The 19461-nt window shown below is 47.4% G+C and overlaps 1 protein-coding gene across 1 annotated transcript; it reads right to left on the bottom strand.

The window, feature by feature from the left end:
- Positions 1–8495: 8495 nt before the first annotated feature.
- LOC112818331 (cryptic protein-like) lies at positions 8496–16309 on the bottom strand. The gene is made up of 6 exons (XM_025865476.2): positions 16039–16309; positions 15673–15725; positions 15412–15585; positions 14556–14670; positions 14219–14328; positions 8496–8824 (listed from the first exon to the last, which is right to left on the bottom strand). The coding sequence occupies exons 1-6, from the start codon at positions 16059–16061 to the stop codon at positions 8703–8705; spliced, it is 597 nt and encodes a 198-aa protein (XP_025721261.1). The 5' UTR covers positions 16062–16309; the 3' UTR covers positions 8496–8702.
- Between the last annotated feature and the right edge of the window lie 3152 nt (positions 16310–19461).

Below are 19461 nucleotides of genomic sequence, written 5' to 3'. Positions count from 1 at the left end.
TAGCACAACCACCAAACCTTGCCTGCGCCTTTCAGTTAAAAAAAATTCTCGGGCGGTGGTAATAAACACATAGGAAAGCAGCAAAGTATATGTGAACTTATCTGCCTTCCCTGCATCATCTGTGCACCTGTTCCACACGCCCATTTCCTCTATTTGAGCATGACTTCGTACTCAGTCCCTTCTCTGGAGTCCATGACAAGAGAATTTCTGGAAGCAGACGCTTGCTGGAATGAAATGGAGAGCTGGAAGGAAGCAAACAATCACGCATGTCCTGAGCCACCCAAGGCAGGAAAGTTCCTGTGCAGAGAGTGCCCAGGGAAGAGCCAGCACTCCTGCGGCCGCTCCAGCAGGGGCCGCCCAGCTCTCCTGACTCCCAGCCCCGCTACCTTGGCATTCAGGCTTGCTCAGCACATTAGGGCGCAGCTTGGCATTCAGAACCCAGGGCAGGGCTAGGAAAGTGCGTGAGAGGGGCTGCAGAGGGATTTTATGGACACTGAAGACCCAGTGACCTCAGCTACCTGGATGAGACCAGGTCCTTCAGGGTGAGAGTCCTGAAAGAGGGAATGGGAAAGAGCTACAAAAGGAGCTCCTAAGAAAGAGAGAGCATTAAAGAGACCGAAAGAGGAGGTAAATCACATGGAGGTTGCTACTGTCCGTTTCTGAACCTTGTGCTGGACTCAAAGCCACCGCCCAGGACAGCATCCGTGAGGGGGCAGCTCTTCTGTCTGCACCGTCCAACATGCTGGCCACTGGCGCCTGGAGTAGATGCACACTTGAAACAGGGCTCACTGATACAGAAGCAGGCCCATCGGGCTGGGGGCTACCATGCTGGGTAGAGCAGCTCTAGAGTTCCAGTGATGAGGAGCATGCCCCGGTTTCCTTGCAGAGGGGTTCACTGGCTTAGGCACATACAGAGGGGCCCTGGGGACACTGAAAGAGGAAGGTCGACATTCAGGTTCTAGAAGAGTTCCCCGCAGATGGCCCACTTGCAACAGGGGTGAAGAGCAGGGTCCCGCAGAGCCTGGATACACACAATCAAAGCAGGAAGACCCTTCACTGTCTTCAGGAGCCCACCCTTGCTGGGAGGCTGGGCAGGCACCTGCTTCATCTGGGGCCCACAGGCCTGAGCCAGTTCCGAAGGGATCCTTTTCACACCCGAACCAGATCCCAGTCCAGGAGCGTATTCCCCTGACCTTGCCAGGGCTGAGAAACAGCAATGAGGATGGCATGGTTGCTACCCTTGCAGGGCTTGTCCATGGCCAGGATCCCGACCCTGTGAGCAGGAAGACACATGGGGGAGAGTCTGGGCCTGAGAATTCCAACACCCTTGTAGAGAAACTCCAAAAACTGTCCCCCAGGCCATAAAGAGAGCAGAAAGGACCAGCTGAGCTCTAGGCTCTGCCCTCATCTCTGCGGGCCTTGCCCCACACTGCAGCCCGCGCCCTCCCCACTCCCACTGTCCTAGAACGTGCTACAGCAACTGCCCTAGCCCTTGAAGCCGCCCTTCCATGTGTATGTGTTTCTGGGCCAATCTTTGGAGACCTGACTTCGCTTTTCTGCCTCTCGCCCACTTCTGTCGGTGAAATTGCTAAAGTCATGGAAGAAAGTACCTGTCCTGGCACACAGGTAGTTGGAGAAGACAAGAGAAGAGAAGGAAGGCCTACTGCAGTCTTGTAGGGAGACCCCCAGGTGGTGCTCATGCCAGCTGCAGCCTCATATCTGGCCTCATCCCCGCTCAGAGGAGCACCAATACCGGGGAAGGGAGGTCAGCCAGTCATGGCCAGGCTCAGGTGGTGATACTCTACCGAGTCTCTGATCTGGAAACCTTAGCCCCTTCATCTGTCCCATGGTCTCATGCGCCTAGTGTCTTCCTTCTGCCCTCAGAAGTTTTTTTCCTCATAAGGTCCAGCCCTAGGCTCTGAGTGCTGCATTCACCCATGGAGCCCACTAGGTAGTGACTCTTAATCCTTAGAGCCTCCCTGTGGATGGCATTGAAACTATACTCTGGAGATGATGGATTTCTAGGATTTTTTGGGGTGAGTAAGTGACATTTTTCAATCCAGCAGGCTCAGATTTTGTTTTGTGGAGGAAGATACTGACCCTGACAGGGCACACAAAGTCCATTCAGATGCAACGTATTTCATACATATACATGATCTGAAAGGAAAACTCAAACCGCAGTTTTTCTCATTTTATGCTTATATCTACTCAGAATGATGACCTAGGTTTGTTTGCTTCCAAAGGTCCCCATAAGACAGCAAGAGTCTATTGTTACCGGTCAAGTTGACAGGAACTTAAGTGGTGTTTTCCTCTCCCATCACTGAGTTTTTCTTCCTCCACCTGCAACATATGGCCCCCTCCTTCATCCTCTTCGGAAGGCAGCCAGTTGCCCTCCTTAATGCTCAGTCCCTGAAGAACATCTTTGGCTTCTTTTTTATATTACAGTGTCTTTTGCATATGACACAGAAACCATGGCAGGGACAGGTGAGGAAGACAGATTTTCCACAGGGGAACGGCATTTCCACTTTTGGCAGCATTATCTGAAGTGAAACTTATCCCAGTTGGGGAACTTTGGGGTGAATGTCCCCCAACTCTGCCTGAAAGGCTCCTCCTTTCTCAGATTCCTACCAGAGCTGGGTGTGGGATGTGGCTGCCCCAGGGCCTGACTGCCCCAGGAAGGAGGCCTGCTCCAGAACTCCAAACTTTGAAGACTGTGGGAGCATTCCCTCTGGGACTGCCTGTAATCACAAGACTTTGGGAGTGAGGGAAGGAGAAGCGGTGAAGCATGGGGGCGGGGTGGGGGGGAGGGGGAAGTGCCCATTGGATGCGGAAAGGACTTGAGTGCTGAGCAAGGACTGGGGTACTGACGTCTTGGGCCTGGCAAGCGCCCCCCACAGGAGGCTGTAGAGCAAGGACTAAAGTCACAGTTGGTGCCAAACTCAGAGGGGGATAGTACAGTCCCTTCCAGGCAGTGGAGACGTGAGAGACAGTGCATGGGCTTTAAATCAAGGCACCAAAACTTCAGTGCCCCGTTTCTCAGATGCCGACCCTGTGCCGACTCAGTCCTCAAGGCTCTGTTCCCTCACAGAGCACACAAAGACAGTTATGGCGCCTTTCCTCTTCTCATGCTTGATCAAATGTCTAAAAGCCTGCTCAGGGTGAGGTTTATTATTAGATGAGGTTATTATTGACTCAGCAACAGAGATTCGGAAGTATGGTTTTTGTTCAGTTCCAGCCCTGTGAACGTGTTCTTTGGAGGTGATGACATTTCCCCCCAGGTTTATGGAGGTATCCCTGGTGTACAATAAACTCCGGAGGCCCAAGCAGCACCAGGCTTCCCTGAGACAATGCATGGGGTCCAAGTGGAAGCTCATTACGAACAATCCTTGCCTTGACCTCTGGGCATTCCCTGGAGGACTGGCCTTTGGGGAAGTTCAGTCAACATGAGTTACACATTTACCGTACCAGCATTTGTAGGAGCTCTCACAGTGATGACCCAGTGCCAGTGCTTAAGTGGTTCTTTAGTCCATTATAGTTCTACTGTATGAATAGCTCTTCCCTAGTGTCTTCAAATGCGGCCTCTATTATTATTTAGGTATGGCAAGGCCAGTGCAAAGATAGCTTGTTATCCTCACAGATGTCAGGAGGACGGGCACACCATGCCACATGGGGAAACAAAGAGTCAGTTAGAGTCAGAGGGGGAAATGGGAAAAATGTACCAGGAATCTGGACCATGACAGCCTCCACACCCCAGAGTCTGCTGAAATTTTTCAAACTCCCCAATCCTAAGGCTTCTCACCTTGTCTTGCCCATTCCTTCCTAAGGAAACCACATTTAAGACTTTTGCCTCTACTTTCCCTTGTAGCCCAGTCTCCTGAATGAGACTGGTGCTTCCCCATGTGGCTCTGTGTGGTGTTCCATGCCTCCTATTTCTAGGGATCTGCACATATAAACTTCTTCCTTCATAACAGTCTTTTCTGTGCCTCTATGTCTCACCAGACTCGACTAAAACTAAACCCAGGTACATTTTAACACAGCAAAGGAGTCATTCATGTCAACAAGCGGTGAAGTTCTCACACATGTAGTACCAGAGTTCAAAGAGGTTTCAGTTCATTAATTTCATTTGTAGGAGCATTAGAAATTGTTTCACAGTAGATCGCATATCAGACGTAATGACAATACCTTCATCGCAGAAAGAGTGAATTATGATACAGCATTATTTGTCAGATTATGGTTGAATCACAACCATAGGTTGCATTCTGATGCAAAACTGGGTAAAAACTCAACAACAGCTTATTGGTACATGATATTTACAACAGAATATTATATATGTTGCTATTATTATTATGTATAAATTCTGATCTATCTATATGTTATATATAACAAACTGAATCTACCTTACTATTAATAGAGAGATATGTGTGCTTTGAATGTATAACATATTTGTAAATATATACAGTAAATATTATAAGTAACAATATACATTTTTTATAGATCCATTTCTTTCTGGAGAGCTGGTTATGGAACCTTTGCTTGCATGCCAGTATCTACACACCAGCGGAAGTACTGCAGATATTTCCAAGCATGCTCCCATCCAAATTGCCAGGAGTCACTGCTGGGGACTCAGCCATTGCTGTGACGACAGACTTTCATAATGTCTAGTCTGGATCCAGTTGCTGTACAGGGGATCAGTGCGGGGGCCCAGCCGTTCTAACTGGGGGAGACACCACTCCTTGTTTTCCTTTCCAAAGGCAGAGGGTCCAGGTGAAATGACAAAGCCTGTGCCTGTAAAGCTTATAGAACTTAATGATAAGGATTCAAAGATAAATTCAATGGAAAGGTCAGTCACAGGGCCTATTGCTCGTGTGATACAAAGCGACTTGTGCCAGGCTCGCTTTTGCAGACCTCAAACATTGGACATACATTCAGAGCTCCACTTAATGCTCCCAGCCAAGAAATCAATTGCTTCCAGGCTGGGGTGGAGGGACTGTGATGTGGCCGAAGGTACAAGAGGGCTCCTGGCCCAGCAGGCATTCGCTTTGACTCTGCAGTAATCTCTAATGCAGAAGTGGGTTAAAGGCTCTGAAAGGTCAGGACATTGACACCCCGTGACTGGTATCACCCCTTGTGGCTCTCCCTGTTCCTTCTCTCAGTGTCCTCAGGGCCTCCCTTAGCAAGAGCCCACATGGCCTTGTGGAAACAGATCCTACTTTTCTAGACTGTGCCAGGGTAGTCTGAGTGAGAAGGGAAAGTGGCAAGGAGAGAATCACTTCTATAAACAGTCCACAGTAGAGAGAGCTTGTAAGTGCTGTCTCCAAAGGAGGGCCCCGCATCAGCTGTCATGGTGAGCAAAAGCAGGGCTGTGAGAAGGCTCATCCCTGGGATGGGGCAGCGCTGAGATCCTGGCCTAGGAAGACTGTCTCTGTGTGCTTTCCTCAATGGCAGGATGGAGATAAGACAGGTGACACATTTATGTGACATTTCCAACCACGAGCCCTGGATCCTTTTTTGTGTCCTGGGAAGTGTCAGCTTTTTAATGATCTCTCTGGACCCCTGGGGAGCTATTTACAGGGAAAATACCTTTTATCCTCAAATTCTCCATGTGCCATGAAGAAGCTGGTGGCTTACTTTTCACAACTACTGGATGATAGTTTATGTTCTTTTCTGAGTTTGGTGGGTAAAGTTTTCTTAGGGAGAGAGGGAGGGAGGGAGGTAGATGATAGATGATGATAGATAGATAGATGATATAGATAAAAATGGTTAATTTGGGTTTCTTATTTATAGTCAGGAATTATTCTATTAAAAGTATCCATTTTCTACTTAAAAGGTAAATGAGTGTTTACATCTTACATATTCCTACTAATAAATAACACATTTTGCTTTTGCTTTGGACCACAATTATACCCTCTCAAATGTGGCACAATCCTCTCAGTTCAATTTCCTAAGTGCAGCCTTGGAAAGTAAGACAATGTGTCCTTTTGTCTGCCTATGTTTTTCAGCATACTTCCTATTGGTATAAAAGTGTAAAAAGCATTTGGTAAATATTCTACACATAGTATAAACATATTCATCAAGTTCTGAGGAGAAGTTTTCAAAGTTCATCACTTGTTTGTTTCTAGAATAATTGAGCTGATATAGAAGGTACAGCTCAGAATGCACTAGAAACCATTTAAAGACAACCTTGCTGTCAAAAATCACAATTGCCTAGAAATATTTATGTCTCACAATGTTAGTAATTACTTTTTCAGGAACCATAGTCCAAATCAACCCTTTACTGACCTGACCTGACTTTCTCCCCAAGAAGACATGAAATGGTCTACGCATATCTGAATAGGGGGACTCAATGTCTCTACTCATCAGGGAAATATAAATCAAAACCACAATGACATATGCAACCTGTTAGGATGGCTCTTATACCAAAGACAAGAGCTAATGAGTATTTATGAGGATGTGAACAAAGGGGAACACTGTACACTGACAGTACAACCATCGTGGAAAACAGATGAAGTTCCTCAAAAAATTAAAAATGTAACTACCTTATGATCTAGCAATTCCACTTCTGGGTATATATGTGAAGGAAATAAAAACAGAGACTTGAAGAGATACCTGCAATCCCTTGATCACCGTGGCATTACTCAAAATGGTGAAGAAAGGAAGACAACCAAAGGATCTGTCAACCGATGACTGGAGATATGTGTACTTCCACATGTGTGCACGCTACGTGTAGCACTGCGGTAGCAGCCTAGGGGAACTCAGCGGGGCTTCCGTTTCAGAGCTCACAGCGAGCACTCTGTTCCCCTCGAGGTGTAGTGTTCTCTCATCCAGGGGGAGTCAAAACTCCCCCTGCAGTGCAGCATTTGACAGTTGAGCACTGTGGTAACTGTCTGGGGGCAGGGCACCTTTCTGTCCCCAAAAGTACTCCCGTACATGTGGCGTTACGTCATCACATGGGCAATATGATGTCATGGGATGGCCTTTCCATTGAGTTACGCTGGGAACATTTTAAATGAAATTGCATAAGCCTTATAAAACACCAATATCTTGATCAATTAATATTTTAATGCAGGCCGTATTATCTATTCCCGAGTCCTTTCCTTGCTCCCATTTTATTCTTATTTGTTTACCTGAATAATTGGTAATATTCTTCTTGTTTTCACTCCGATTTCTCGTTGTGGGAACTGTCCAAACAGGGCTGTGAAAATTATCAGAGAAATATCATTGGCAGATCCAGCTTAGAAGCGCCTGACTCCCGAGTACTGTGCAACTGATAGGAAGATGGGCCTTCAGTCCCTTTATTTTTTGCAAATTCATATTGATTTCACCTTGGGGTTCAGACTGAGGCTGGATGCTTGCTTCCTAGACTGTCTTGAAAGCATAAGCAGTACTAGAGTTGTATGAGTTAATTATTAACCCAGCTTCATGTTGTTGTTGGCTATGTTCCTTACTTATGGTTTATGCTCCTCTCGCAGCACCATGTATGATTAATCATTAACCCTGCTTTTTCCACTCTCTACACCTGTTTGCACATTAATCATAGAACCCTGATGGAGACCAGATGGTAACACCTGTCTTGAAATTATCTGATGCACGCCAGCATAGCAGATCCTGGATGGCACTGCATTGTTTGGAAGAATACATACCTTTGGGTTGTTTTAAAGCTTCTCCCACCCAAGGCTTCAAGAAGCCCATTAGCCTCCGCTCATGTATTCCTCTCCTTCCCCAGTCACTACATATATACAGTTCCCAGATCCAACAGAGCAAGGCAGCTTTGGGAACAAAGAGCAAGGCACATCACGTGCATGGACAAGTTTGAGTCTGGAACAAGACTCGGTGGCTGGCCTACAGCAAGGAAGCTGCGCTTGCCTGGTGGGCTAGTAGATGGCTGGACTCCAAGATTGGAGGGCTAGCCTAGAGCCTGAGGCTAGCACCTCTTTGTGCTAATTCTCCCTCTGCCTTGCCTTGAGAATGGGCTCTGCTGTGTACAATCTTCTCCTTTTAAGGAGATGGTGATAATCCCAGTAAGTGCTAATTGCCCTGAAAAGGGTGTCACAAGGGCACTGGTTAGTAGAGGAAGCTGCAGAAAAGGAGGTGGGCTGACTGGCTGTCAGACTCAGGTCTTGGCTCCCTCCTTCCCACCCTCCCTCCCCTCTCTTGCCTTCCTTATCCATGAAGCTTTTCTGAAGCTGTAGCTCTGCTTGACCCGGAGCACAGCCCATGTGGGGCCGTGTTTACCTCCCGAGGACTGAGAGAGCGATGCGGGAGACAAACAGTGCCCAAATGCGTGACATGACGTGTTGCCACAGCCATGGTGCATCTATGTGTGTGGGGGGGATGAAGGGGTGCTCGAGGAAGAGTTGTCATCTGCGAGGGGCCATGTGCTCAGTTTACTCTGAAATCATCAGAGAATTTAGGGTTGAATAGGCCCCAGCACAAGTGTTTACTCATGGTGTCTAAGTCATAGACCTTCAAATAAGGCTTAGGGAAGCGAGACAGTCTTCCACGAAAATATTTATTAAACAATGAAAATATTCATCGAATGCATCAGTTGATAGGAGATGAAACAAACCTATTCCCTACAACACAGAAAATGAGAGGCTGCCCAAGTTCCGGCTTTCCCAGAGAGGACCATGCTAGCTCAGGCTGCGCGGGGATGCCAAGGCTCTGCCGATGTGGAACTGTGGGTTCGGTCCTCTAGGGTCTGGTCAGCAGTCTCCCCCTTCCCTGAGGAGGCTTTGGAAGAACAAGCACGGAAGAAGGAAGAGAACACTCAGCATGTGTTGTGCACTCAGTCCACTGGAGCGTGCGGCGACAAAATCTTCCAGGTCTGAAAAAATAATCCAGGTGAGAAAGGGGTCAGCCCATACTGAGCTTCAGTGTTGACTCTCTGTGGTGGAAGGAAACAGGCTGCCCACAGGAAAGGATTAAGGCCCTGCTGGCAGTCATTTCTTGGATAGAAACTCACAGGATCCTGCTTTAGTCAGCTTTGGTTAGACCAAGTCAGCCTTGCCCGCGGGGGTCCACAAATTGGGGCTGTGAGTGCCATATGGTGTCCCTCTCGGGAGGCCCATGGTCACCCACTGAGCTCAGAGAGACAATATTAGAACTTCCACTATACATTTATAGAAAATGTAAAACTAAGTCTTATAATATTTACTGTACTTCTTAGAATCTACTGAATCAATTGTTCTATGGCCATTAACTCACCTCCTACCAAAAAGGAAACTCTGCCTCCAGGGGATGACTTACTGTGACCTAGGATTTGTATCACATCCTTATCAAAAGGCCTTTTTTAGACTTGGTCAAACACAGCACAGATTTTTATCATGTGTATTAGTCCTGTGCAAATGTGAGAAAGAAGATGTAAGTAAAATTAAGTCTTCACCTGCTCTGCATGACCACTGTCTCACACCACTGAATGCGGAACATACTCAAGTATTTTTACTGGAGGGGAGTGGGAAATTAAAACAGATAAAAGGATGAAGACCACCCTGAATAAGGAGAACGCCATATCAATGTGGGGTCCAGAACCAGCATTCCTAAAACTCTCCAATTTGCAGATACCTCTGGGAGCCAGACGGCTTCCTCTCCTGCCATGACACCCAGAGAATCTTACCCATTGCAATGGCACCTAGCGTGGGAGACTGTCCCTGGAGGGCAGGACAAAGGGTCTCTCTCTCTCTCCCACACAGCATGTTGTTGCTAGCTGGGGCCATGACCCTGGAGGGCCACCTCTCCCATAGGCCAAATAGGCTGGTTCTGGCCCTATGATGGTTGTTTCCTTGTTTGGGTTGGTTGGTGTCAGACATACCGTTTTTAAAACTGAGTTGGAAGCATGAGGTGAGGCTTGACCTGACCCCAACCTGACATTCACATTCCCTGTTTACCCGTGAAGGCACTTGAGTTTGCTACTTCACCCTGTCAGTACTTAGACTCTAAATTTTGGAACACTAAACTGGTTCTTGAAGCTAATGAAGTACTTAATTTTGGGGGACTACGTGGGGGAAGAACCACCCCATGGTATAATGAGTTTTTGGCCTGGCTCAACACTAAGCTTCCTGTCTGCTGGAAGCCTGTTTTTTTTTAACCATAATTAACTTAATGCCCCTCAATTAGTGGATATTGTTCACAAACTATAAAACACACTTCAGGAAACTTGCATATAATGTTAGATTATGAAATAATTTTTGAAACCTCACTATATTGACTTGACCACTGTTAATGGGGATGAGAATAAAATAATTATTTTGTGCATCATATATAATAGGTGAAGTCCTTTTCATCTTAACAAATCAATGGGGTAAATATTCAGCTCTAATTTTGCAGTTGAAGAGACTGAAACCCAAGCAAGTTATTCAACCTTTCATCAAAATCATAAGCATTATAACAAGTATTTTGGGGGATTTGAACAAGTATTTTGGAGGGATTTTCCAATGCTTTTTCTATTATGCTACACTGTTAATTTAAATGCAAAATTAACAAATGTAAATGAAGAAAATAGTAGAGGTAATGAGAGTTGCCTGCCTCAAGCATATCGTTTTTAGAATACTCAAAATGGTTTCTTTTGAATGCAATCTAATAATAGGTAAGGGCTTATATGGTGTTTCTTCTTTGGAGCTGTATTTGGAACTAACTGGTCAAAGACAATCCATTCAATATTTATTGAGAATATTATTCACAAAACACCATTTACATCATGTAACAGGAAAATGACAAAATAGCTCACAGCAACAAACAAGATTATTTGGCATTCAGTTTATCCTTCAACATCTCTGTGAGAGGGTAGAGGGCAGGTTGAGAAACTAACAGCGTTCTTCTGAATCAGAATGGAAAACCATGCCCTTGAAAAGACATTCTATTTGGCATTGAGAAAGCCTGTCATTCTTGGACCCACAGAGCATCAGGTCAAGAAGGACCTTAGGAAGTCCTATGGCCTTCAGGTCCCTGGAGGTGCTGGTGGGTCATGATTTTGTAGTATGATGTTATCTACTGGTGACTCACCCATTCACATGTATCCTTGATTCACCTCTTTTCATTATATTACGAACATAATTTTCCATTCTATCTTCCATGTTCTTCAAAATCCTCATAACATCCCGTTAAAGGATTTACAACACCTATAGATTTAGAATATGGCCATATTTTCAATATTCAAAATAACACTATCAAAAATATCTTTAGTTTGTATTGATAATTATTCCTATAGGAAGAGTACAGAAATGGCACAGTAGTTGAGATTCACATTCTGAACCTTATGCACCGTTGGTGGGAATGTAAACTGGTGCAGCCACTCTGGAAACAGGTACGGGGGTTTTCAAAAAATTATTAATAGAACTCCGCATGATCCAACAATTCCCTCTTTGGGCATTTATCCAAAGGAAATAAACATACTAACTCAAAAATATATATGCACCTTTGTGTTCACTGCATATTTTTTACAATAGCCAAAACATGGAAGCAACCTAAGTGGACACTGATGGATGAATGGACAAAGAACATATATGATATAAATAAAATGAATGTGACATAAATGTGGATAAAAGAAAATATATGATAGATAACACAAACACACACAATGGAATATTTGTCAGCCACATAAAAGAAGGAAATCTTGCCATTTGTGACAACACGGATGGACCTTGAGGGCGTTCTGCTAAATTAAATAGATGGAACAGAGAAAGACAAATACCATAAGCTTCACATCTGGAATCTTAAGTAAAAACAACACAACTCACAGATACAAGAAGTTTGGTGACTGCCGAAGGTGAGGGTTGGTAGGTGGGCAAAGTGGGTGAAGATCCAAGATCAAAAGGTACAAATTTCCAGTTTTAAAATAAATAACTCATGGGGATGTAATGTACAGCATGTTGACTAAAGTTAATAAATCTATATTTGAAAGTTAGTAAGATTGTAGATCTTAAAAGTTCTCATCACGAGAAAGAAAACCATAACTATGGAAGGTGATGGATATTAACTAGACTTAGTGTGGTGATCATTTCACAACGTACAGAAATGCCGAGTCATTATGTTATACACCTGAAACTAATATGCTGTTATATGTAAATTATATCGCAATTAAAAAAAGTGTTTGATGTACTTCAGGGATGTCCTCATGTAGAGCATAAATGGTAGCCATTTTATTCAGAGTAATATTCTTACTATTCATAGAATAATATTAATTATATCAATATGCTATGGTATGTTCCTTGGCAGTATTTTTAAATAATTAAATGTTATAAAATGTATTATTTCTCAATTTGACAATTAGCCTTTTGTGATTATCTCTTAAAGAGACATCAGATCCTGTTTATTAGCGGTAGGAGTTAACTCCTCTAAGCCTCGGTTTCCTCAAATATAAAAAGTACGATAATACCTATTTCATGGGCTTAAGAAAATCAAACGGGATAAGGTGGAGACAGGGCCTGAGCTATACTGAGAGCCATCATCATTCTCATCACCATCCCTCCTGTCATCATAACCTCCGTCAGCAAGCCAGCAGGGTCATCCGCCCTGAGGAAGAAAGGTCCAACAGTACAAAAGTGCTCCTGTCCTCTCGGCACCTGACAAATTACTGTGAAACATGACTATTTTGTTTAGCTGTGATGAGCAGAAGTCACATGGAGGAGCCACTGTCCCAGTCCTTGGCAGACAGCAGTCCCAGCCTTGGAGGTCTCCAAGGATAGAAAACAGTAAGCAGAGGGTCTGGAATCTGGTCCCTGCCCTGTTGCTTCTGAACCCAAGCTGGCCTTGCACAGGAGACTGCAAATGCCCACAGCTAGCCCCGGCCCCACATTCCTGCTGGGAGCGCCAAGGGCATGTAGGAAATGACTTCACCTGTAGGACCACACAGGTGCCACTTGCCATCCCGATGCCTGTTCCCTAACTTGTGTCCTTCTTTTTCTGAGCCACAAAAGGAGCAGCCAGTGAATCAGGGGCTAAGCCCGGCAAACAGAAGGAGCAGGGTGCTTTGGGAAACCCGGTGGGCAGGAGAGAGGGAGGAAAACCCGCAACATCGTGCAATGCTGTACTATCATCTCTCTCTCCCTACTGGCACTGGCCACACCACGCACAGCTGCATGAGAAGGGAGGGGCAGGAAGGTGGGTTGGAAGGGGGGTACCTTCATTTAGCATCTCTTGACAGCTCATCCTCCCCAAGGTTGCAGCACAGGGAGGGAGGGGCAGGAAGGTGGGCTGGAAGCTGAGCAGTCATTAAGTGCACTCCTCCACTACTGGGCCCACCAGGAAGGCAGGGGCAGGAGGCTGGATTGGAGGGTCCACCCCCAGTAGTGGTGCCCCTCCCCTGCAGTCCTGACAGTGGACAAAGGGGTGGGGAGTGCTGTTGAAGGGCTGTGATATCAGGAAGTACATCCCCTTCAACTGTGGGATTTGGCCAGAGTCGAAGAAGGTGGACGGAGGAACAGAAAAGGGGGTCTGGGAGCTTTGACTGCTCACTGCACAGCCAAGGCCCCCAGGGCTGATGAAGAGGCTGAAGGGATGTGCCTTCATTCACTGTGCTTCTCACTGGAGTCCAGGCAGAGCATGCTGAAGAGGGGAAAGGGTGCAGGATGTGGGATGGAAATACTGTGCTTCCTTTTCCTAAGTCTGTTTTCTGACCCAGGAAATTCATGTTCCTGAGTTTAACAAGGGAAACATGTGCCTTGAGTTTGCTCCCTGCTCAGAATTCTCACAAATGAGTGTTCACCCCATGTGTTCTCCACACCCTCCTGGCTTTTCCTATGCCTGGCAGGTCTGAGGGTGGTTACAAGGTGCCTTCCTTCTCTGGGAGCACTGCCTGGTTGGCTCTAAAGGGCGGCGCCTGGCCATCCACGCCTGTCCCTGTCCTGCTCCAGTGCCCTCCTCATTTCAAAGTTAAGGAGACGGTGTTGGCGTGGTGTCACTGGAGATTGAGTGGGCAACCTCTCTGCCAGGCTGGCTCTGCATACCAGCTGCTGTGCTCCCCAAAGTCTGCTCACTCAAAGGACACTGTTTGGAAAACACATTTAAACCCAGCAATCGGGGCAGAGTAAACTTAGGAATCACTCTAAATAATAATGATAACATGCTATGTGATCCACAACCAGTGTGACTTTCCTAAGTGATCAATCAACCCAGCTTCTCATTTCTGTGTCGCCTGGCATAGCTACATCTCTGCGGATTGGAAGGTACCAAGGAGCAATGCCCGGCGTGCGGGGACTGTGTGCACAGGACGCGATCCTCTTACCGCAGCTGCCGGGCGTCTGCTGGGGGAGACAGTGCAGAGCTGCGAACACACACCTGCAAAGGCGGCAGCGGTGGAGGGTCCAGGCTCCGTGCATCAGGGCGCCGCATTCCCTGAGCGGACAGAGAGGCACCATCGGCGGGATCGCCCCGCCCGGCCCCCCGCCCTTCGTGTCCGCTCCCCTCCACGCCCCGCCCCGCGCGTGCTCAGCGCCTGCGCCCATCCACTCTCCTCCCCCAACCTCTACCCCGGCGCCCCCCGCCGCGCCCGCTCCCCTCCACAAGGTCAAGCGCCCCTTCTCCCCCCGCCCAACTCTCAGCCCGCTCCCGCAGGCGCGCACCTCTGCCTCTGGTCGTGCTCGCAATAACGGCCGGTGAAGTGGGCGGGGCATACGCAGAAGCTGCCCAGGACGCAGGTGCCGCCATTCCTGCAGCAGCGCAGCGGCGGGGGCGCGCCTGTTGGGGGGACCTCTGGGTGTTGGCGCCGGCTGCCTCCTGGCCCTTCGCGGGAGACTCCCCCCGAGAGGGCCTCATGAGCCTCCCCGGAGAGGCCCTGAAGTTTACCTCCCTGCCCATGTGTGTTTGCTCAGGTAAACCCTACTTGTTAATTTAAGGATTCAAAACAAACTGCCAGGGGTCCTGGAGGGTCAGGATCTGGCTCAAGGACCCTGCAAGTCAGATTTTCTCTCTTCCTTCCATTCATATGTTAAAGTCAGGCTGTGACTTTCCTGGACAGTGATTAAAACCAGGCCTTCAGGGCAGGGACCACCCACAGGTTTTGAGGACTACAGAAAACCCTCCCAACCCCTTGTCCCTGCCAGAGGAACATGACACCCCCCCCCCCTCAAGCCAGAGACGTTGGCTCTGGATACTGAGAGTCTGCAATAAGCCAATCAAGGGTCCGCTTTTCACTTCGGGTGCAATAGTTGCTTGAATATCTTTAAATCACACTCCTCTAGACCTGAGCAAATGCAACCTCATACCAATGAAAGGGCACAACTTGTTTTCACAGCGGAGGAGCACCTCACTCGGACATACTTTTCACTTTATAGTATATCATCATGTGAAGATGATAAAATGAGCTCTGTTGGGGTTTTCATTTTATCCTTAATGTATTCCAAGTTGTTCTCCGATCCTAAACTGGGAGGCCAGTGACGGAGATGACCACAAAGCTTTTCGGGGGACAAGGCGACTTACCACCTTGGAAAGCCCTGAGGTAGGGACTTGAATCCTGGGGCCGCCAGCCATCCATGCTTCCATTCCCCTCTCCAAAATTATTCAGCATCCAGTTGAGTGTTTTCTGCTGGAGCTTCTGTGCTGTAGCATTGTTGATTTCTTCTCTGTTACCCTTATGTTTCTCTCCTTGATAACCTTTTGAAAACATTGAAAGTATGAGACTGATGATGACTAAACAATAAATATACAATAAAAAGGGAGTATAAATAAAATGCTTCTTACTGTTGTCTCCCAAGTGGATGATGTGTAATGCCAAACTGACAAAAAACAGAAGCCTAGAATGTTTAAAGAAAAATTTTGAAGTTTAAAATATTAAAAGTAAAAGTAGAAATGTACATATGCTTAAAATGTAAAGCAATCATATATAAACATAAGTATATACAATATGTAATGTATAATAAATATTATGCCATCATTTTGTAACTTGTAGATGTAACTTAATTAATGTTGTCGTGACTTAGATTTTGAGACCAAGGAAGTGTGCATGTCCCTTAATGAGAAGGAACATTTGTGCATGCACTGCAGTTTATTCTGGAGGCTTTTGAATGCCCCTCTTGGCCCTCAGATCTGGATGATGTGTGTCCTTACCTAACAGGGTGTCTCTGGGTCATTTCCCGCTGACGCGTCTGGTGTAAGCGTCTCTTTCTCTCTTCAGTACATTGAAGATCAATTTCCAAGGAAGTGGAGATCTGTTTCCAAGGAAGTCGAGTCTTACCACGTTTTGTATTTGAAGGGATCTTTACTCCAGGTCCTGGAATAACTGCATTAGGACATAAGACGGATAGGGAAAGAAGATATAGATCTTTCCTACCATTCTCTAGGCCGTGAGAAACAGCAGTGAGATCTCTGCGTTCTGCTGTGGAAGCCCATTAGGCAGTGAGCTGCTGTGACAGGCAGGGCCCATGCTGAGCCTCCAGGACTGTCCCCTCAATGAGACCTGGTGGGGGTGGGGTGGGGGCTGGAGACTTGGGCTGATTCTGTCCTCAGTGGTGTTAACAGGGCTGACAGCAACAGGAGTAGTCAATCTCTGCTGTCCACATTGGTGGCTAAGGCAACAAGCCTTTCCCTCACTGAAAAAACAAAACAAAACAAAACAAAAAACCACAAAAAAATTAAAATCTCAACAAGAAAAGTTTTCACAGGAAAATGGACATTTTATACTGCATACCCTTGTATAGTGATGAGGGCCCAGCTAGAGAAGGGAGCCCTTGGGTGGGTGGGACATGGGTCCTAAAAGTCTTGACTGCGGAGCATGAATATAAAGGGAGACATTTCCTCACGAGTGATTGCTGAGGAAGGAAGGGGCGTGGGTGTGAGGTAGGAGAGAGAGAAGGGAGGGAAAGAGAGAGACAGAAAGAAAGAAAGAAAGGAAAGAAAGAAAGAAAATGAAAGAAAAAAGGAAGGAAGAAGGAAAGAATGAAGATAAGAAAGAGGAATGAAGGAAGGAAGGAAGAGGAAGGAAAGGAAAGGAAAAGAATAAAAGGAAAGAAATCGAAGATGTATGCGTACTATGATGCAGACAGTAAGTATGGAGTCATGCAGGTGATAGCCAGTTAGGTCTAGCAGGTAAAGACAGGAGAGGATATGGGATGCTAAACCAGGAGAGACAAGTAGTGTGTGCTGAGGGTGTCTACACTGTCGGCCAGCAGCGTTGGGCTACCCCAGTTTACCAGGCCCGTTGGGCTTAGTCAGGTCCCCTGAACCTGCAGCGTTCTCGGGGTGGACAGAGCTCACTCCTCAAAACTCTTTCTGAGGTGGCAGCTTCAAACTGGCTCAGTCACTCCCCACTTAGACTGGCTGCCTGATGGGGTCCCGGGCTACCATAATCAAGGCTCTTGGGTCTCTCTTACTGGACGGAATCTCAACCCATCCTGCACTGCCTTGCCTGACAGGCAGTCCAGATTCCTCTAGGTGTGTCTTCACGGAGAAGAACTGGCACATTTGTGCAGACTAGCACTTGGAATTAGGCTGTGTCCTGGTCCCCCAATAGCTCACTACTAAAACTCAGCCTGTCCCTACGGATGCCCTGGTTCAGATTCCAGGCTCCCCTGACCTGTGTCTCCCACGCATGTGCAGTATGTACTCTGTCAGCTGGCCTTTGGCTCTTGGGGCCTGTTAGGCTCAGGCTGGTCCCCCAAAGCTGCATAGCCTCCAGAGGGGACAGTGCCCAATGCCCCCCGAATCTTCCTGAGGTGGCAGCTTTAAACTGGGGACTACCAGTCCCCGTTTGGACTGACTGCCTGATAGTGGCCTGGGCTGACCAGTAAGCAAGTCTCTCAGTGAAGGAGACCCTAGCCAGGGGGCTGGGCTGATGCAGGCAGGGTGCTACCATTTCCTCCATCTTGGCCTTCAGGGGGACCATGCCCACTTGTGCCGAGTAGAGCTTCCGATTAGGCACAAACTGGGTCCTGCAAGAGCTGAATCCTGTGATCAGGACTCCAAGACCCTTGCCAGTTCTAGATCCCTCCTGACACTGGTCTGCACAGCCGCACATGCCCAGCACGTAGTCCTTCTGCAGACCTTGGGCACTGGGGCCCTCCGGGCCTGGGGAGTTAGTGCCTGTCCCCAAATGCCTGCACAGTGTAGAGGATGGGAGAGCCCCCCCCCCCATCATTCTGAGGCAGTAGGTGCCAATTGGTGGCACTCATGCATCATTTGAAGCTGTTACCCCTGAGTCTGCATTGTGTGAATGGAGGTCTCAGTTCCTGGATCCTCCAGGAGAAGATTCATGCAGGGATCTGATCCGTGCTTGAATTAAGACAGTCAGCAGGGATGTAGCAAGCACCAAACACCTAATTAAAGTGGAAGTCCACTCTCAAGGTGGGAGGATGGGAAAGTTCCGTGAGGTGGGACTATGTAGGAAAGAACATTAGGGGTCAAATCCAATGGCCAAGAAAGAATTCTTGAGACCTCTTTGGTGCAAAAAGGTGGTTTTTTGAAAGCTCGGGGACAGGACCCATAGGCAGGAAGAGCTGCACTGGGGTCATGAGGAACGGCCCATTATATACTTTCAAGTTGAGAGGGGGTTAGGGATAGGGTAAGTCTCTAAGGAACTTTGGAAGCAAGGTTTCCAGGACCTTGAGGGGGCTACCTATTGTTGGGAAAAGGCCATTTATTACCACCTAATAAAACCTGAGTCATGAGAACCTTCAGATGTATATCGGTGGGCTATCTGCTTGGGGGGTGATTACCAACACATATCTTGGGGGGTTTAGAGATAAAGGAAGTTTCCAAAGAAAGTTTTATATGCTAAAGTTGGACCTACAGGATCTGGGGGTTGGGGGTGCTTTCGGGCTAGGATTGCCTTTCCCCCTTAGCAAAGTATCAATAGAGGCAGCTGAGTCCCTAGAAGAAATGTCCCTCTACCTGTTTCAAGGGCTTATCAGTGGGCTGTAGGTATAAGGAAATTTAATAATTTTTCTTCTGCCTTTGTTTCCCACATCAGTGCTGGCCCCCGAGGTTGTGTTGGGATTAGATATCGTAGGGTCTCTCAGGGCTGGAGTAGCTGTGGAGGGACAGGGGTGTGCTCTCTAATAGAGGCTGCTTGGATCATGTGGGAGACTCCTCCCACAGGTTGGGAGGTGGAGTTTTTGACTCTACAAGATTTCTACCCCAGTAGAGCTCCTGGTTTCCTCCATCCCAGACTTCGTGGCAGGATCCATCCTTCATGCAGCATTTCTAGGTGCCTATTTGGTGACAGCCCTGCTGTGGCTGCATGGTGGACAAACCCCAGATCCTTGCACCGTGGAGCATCCTCTGGAGGCCCCTAGCACAGTGCGGTGGGGGCACAGCTGGTGAGTTTCTTCCTACCATGGGGCCCAAGCAACCCAGTGGAGAGGGACTTGCGGTGAACAAGAATGGATGAAGATAGGGGCGCCTGAGTGGCTCAGTTGTTAAGAATGGATGAAGACCCCCAAGAATGGGAAATGTGTGACTTCAGCCTGAGAGGCCACCAGCTTCCCCTGGAGCGCACCTGCTTGCAGGGCAGCACAGAGTAGGTGGGAGGGCCTC

This window comes from Callorhinus ursinus, unplaced genomic scaffold (genome assembly GCF_003265705.2).
Source record: "Callorhinus ursinus isolate GAN/ISIS: 27379988/994484 unplaced genomic scaffold, GSC_fseal_2.0 scaffold508, whole genome shotgun sequence".
Taxonomy (NCBI): Eukaryota; Metazoa; Chordata; class Mammalia; order Carnivora; family Otariidae; genus Callorhinus; species Callorhinus ursinus.
This window is presented reverse-complemented; position numbering and strand designations above follow the sequence as displayed.

What these genes read in the sequence shown, in the direction of transcription:
- LOC112818331 (XM_025865476.2), bottom strand. Translation starts at nt 16,061, where the DNA reads ATGACCCAGAGACACCCTGTTAG. An exon ending in CATCCACTTGGGAGACAACA is followed by an intron (nt 15,586 to 15,672) that starts GTAAGAAGCATT and finishes TGTTTTCAAAAG; the next exon opens with GTTATCAAGGAGAGAAACAT. An exon ending in GCAGACGCCCGGCAGCTGCG is followed by an intron (nt 8,825 to 14,218) that starts GTAAGAGGATCG and finishes TTATTTTTTCAG; the next exon opens with ACCTGGAAGATTTTGTCGCC.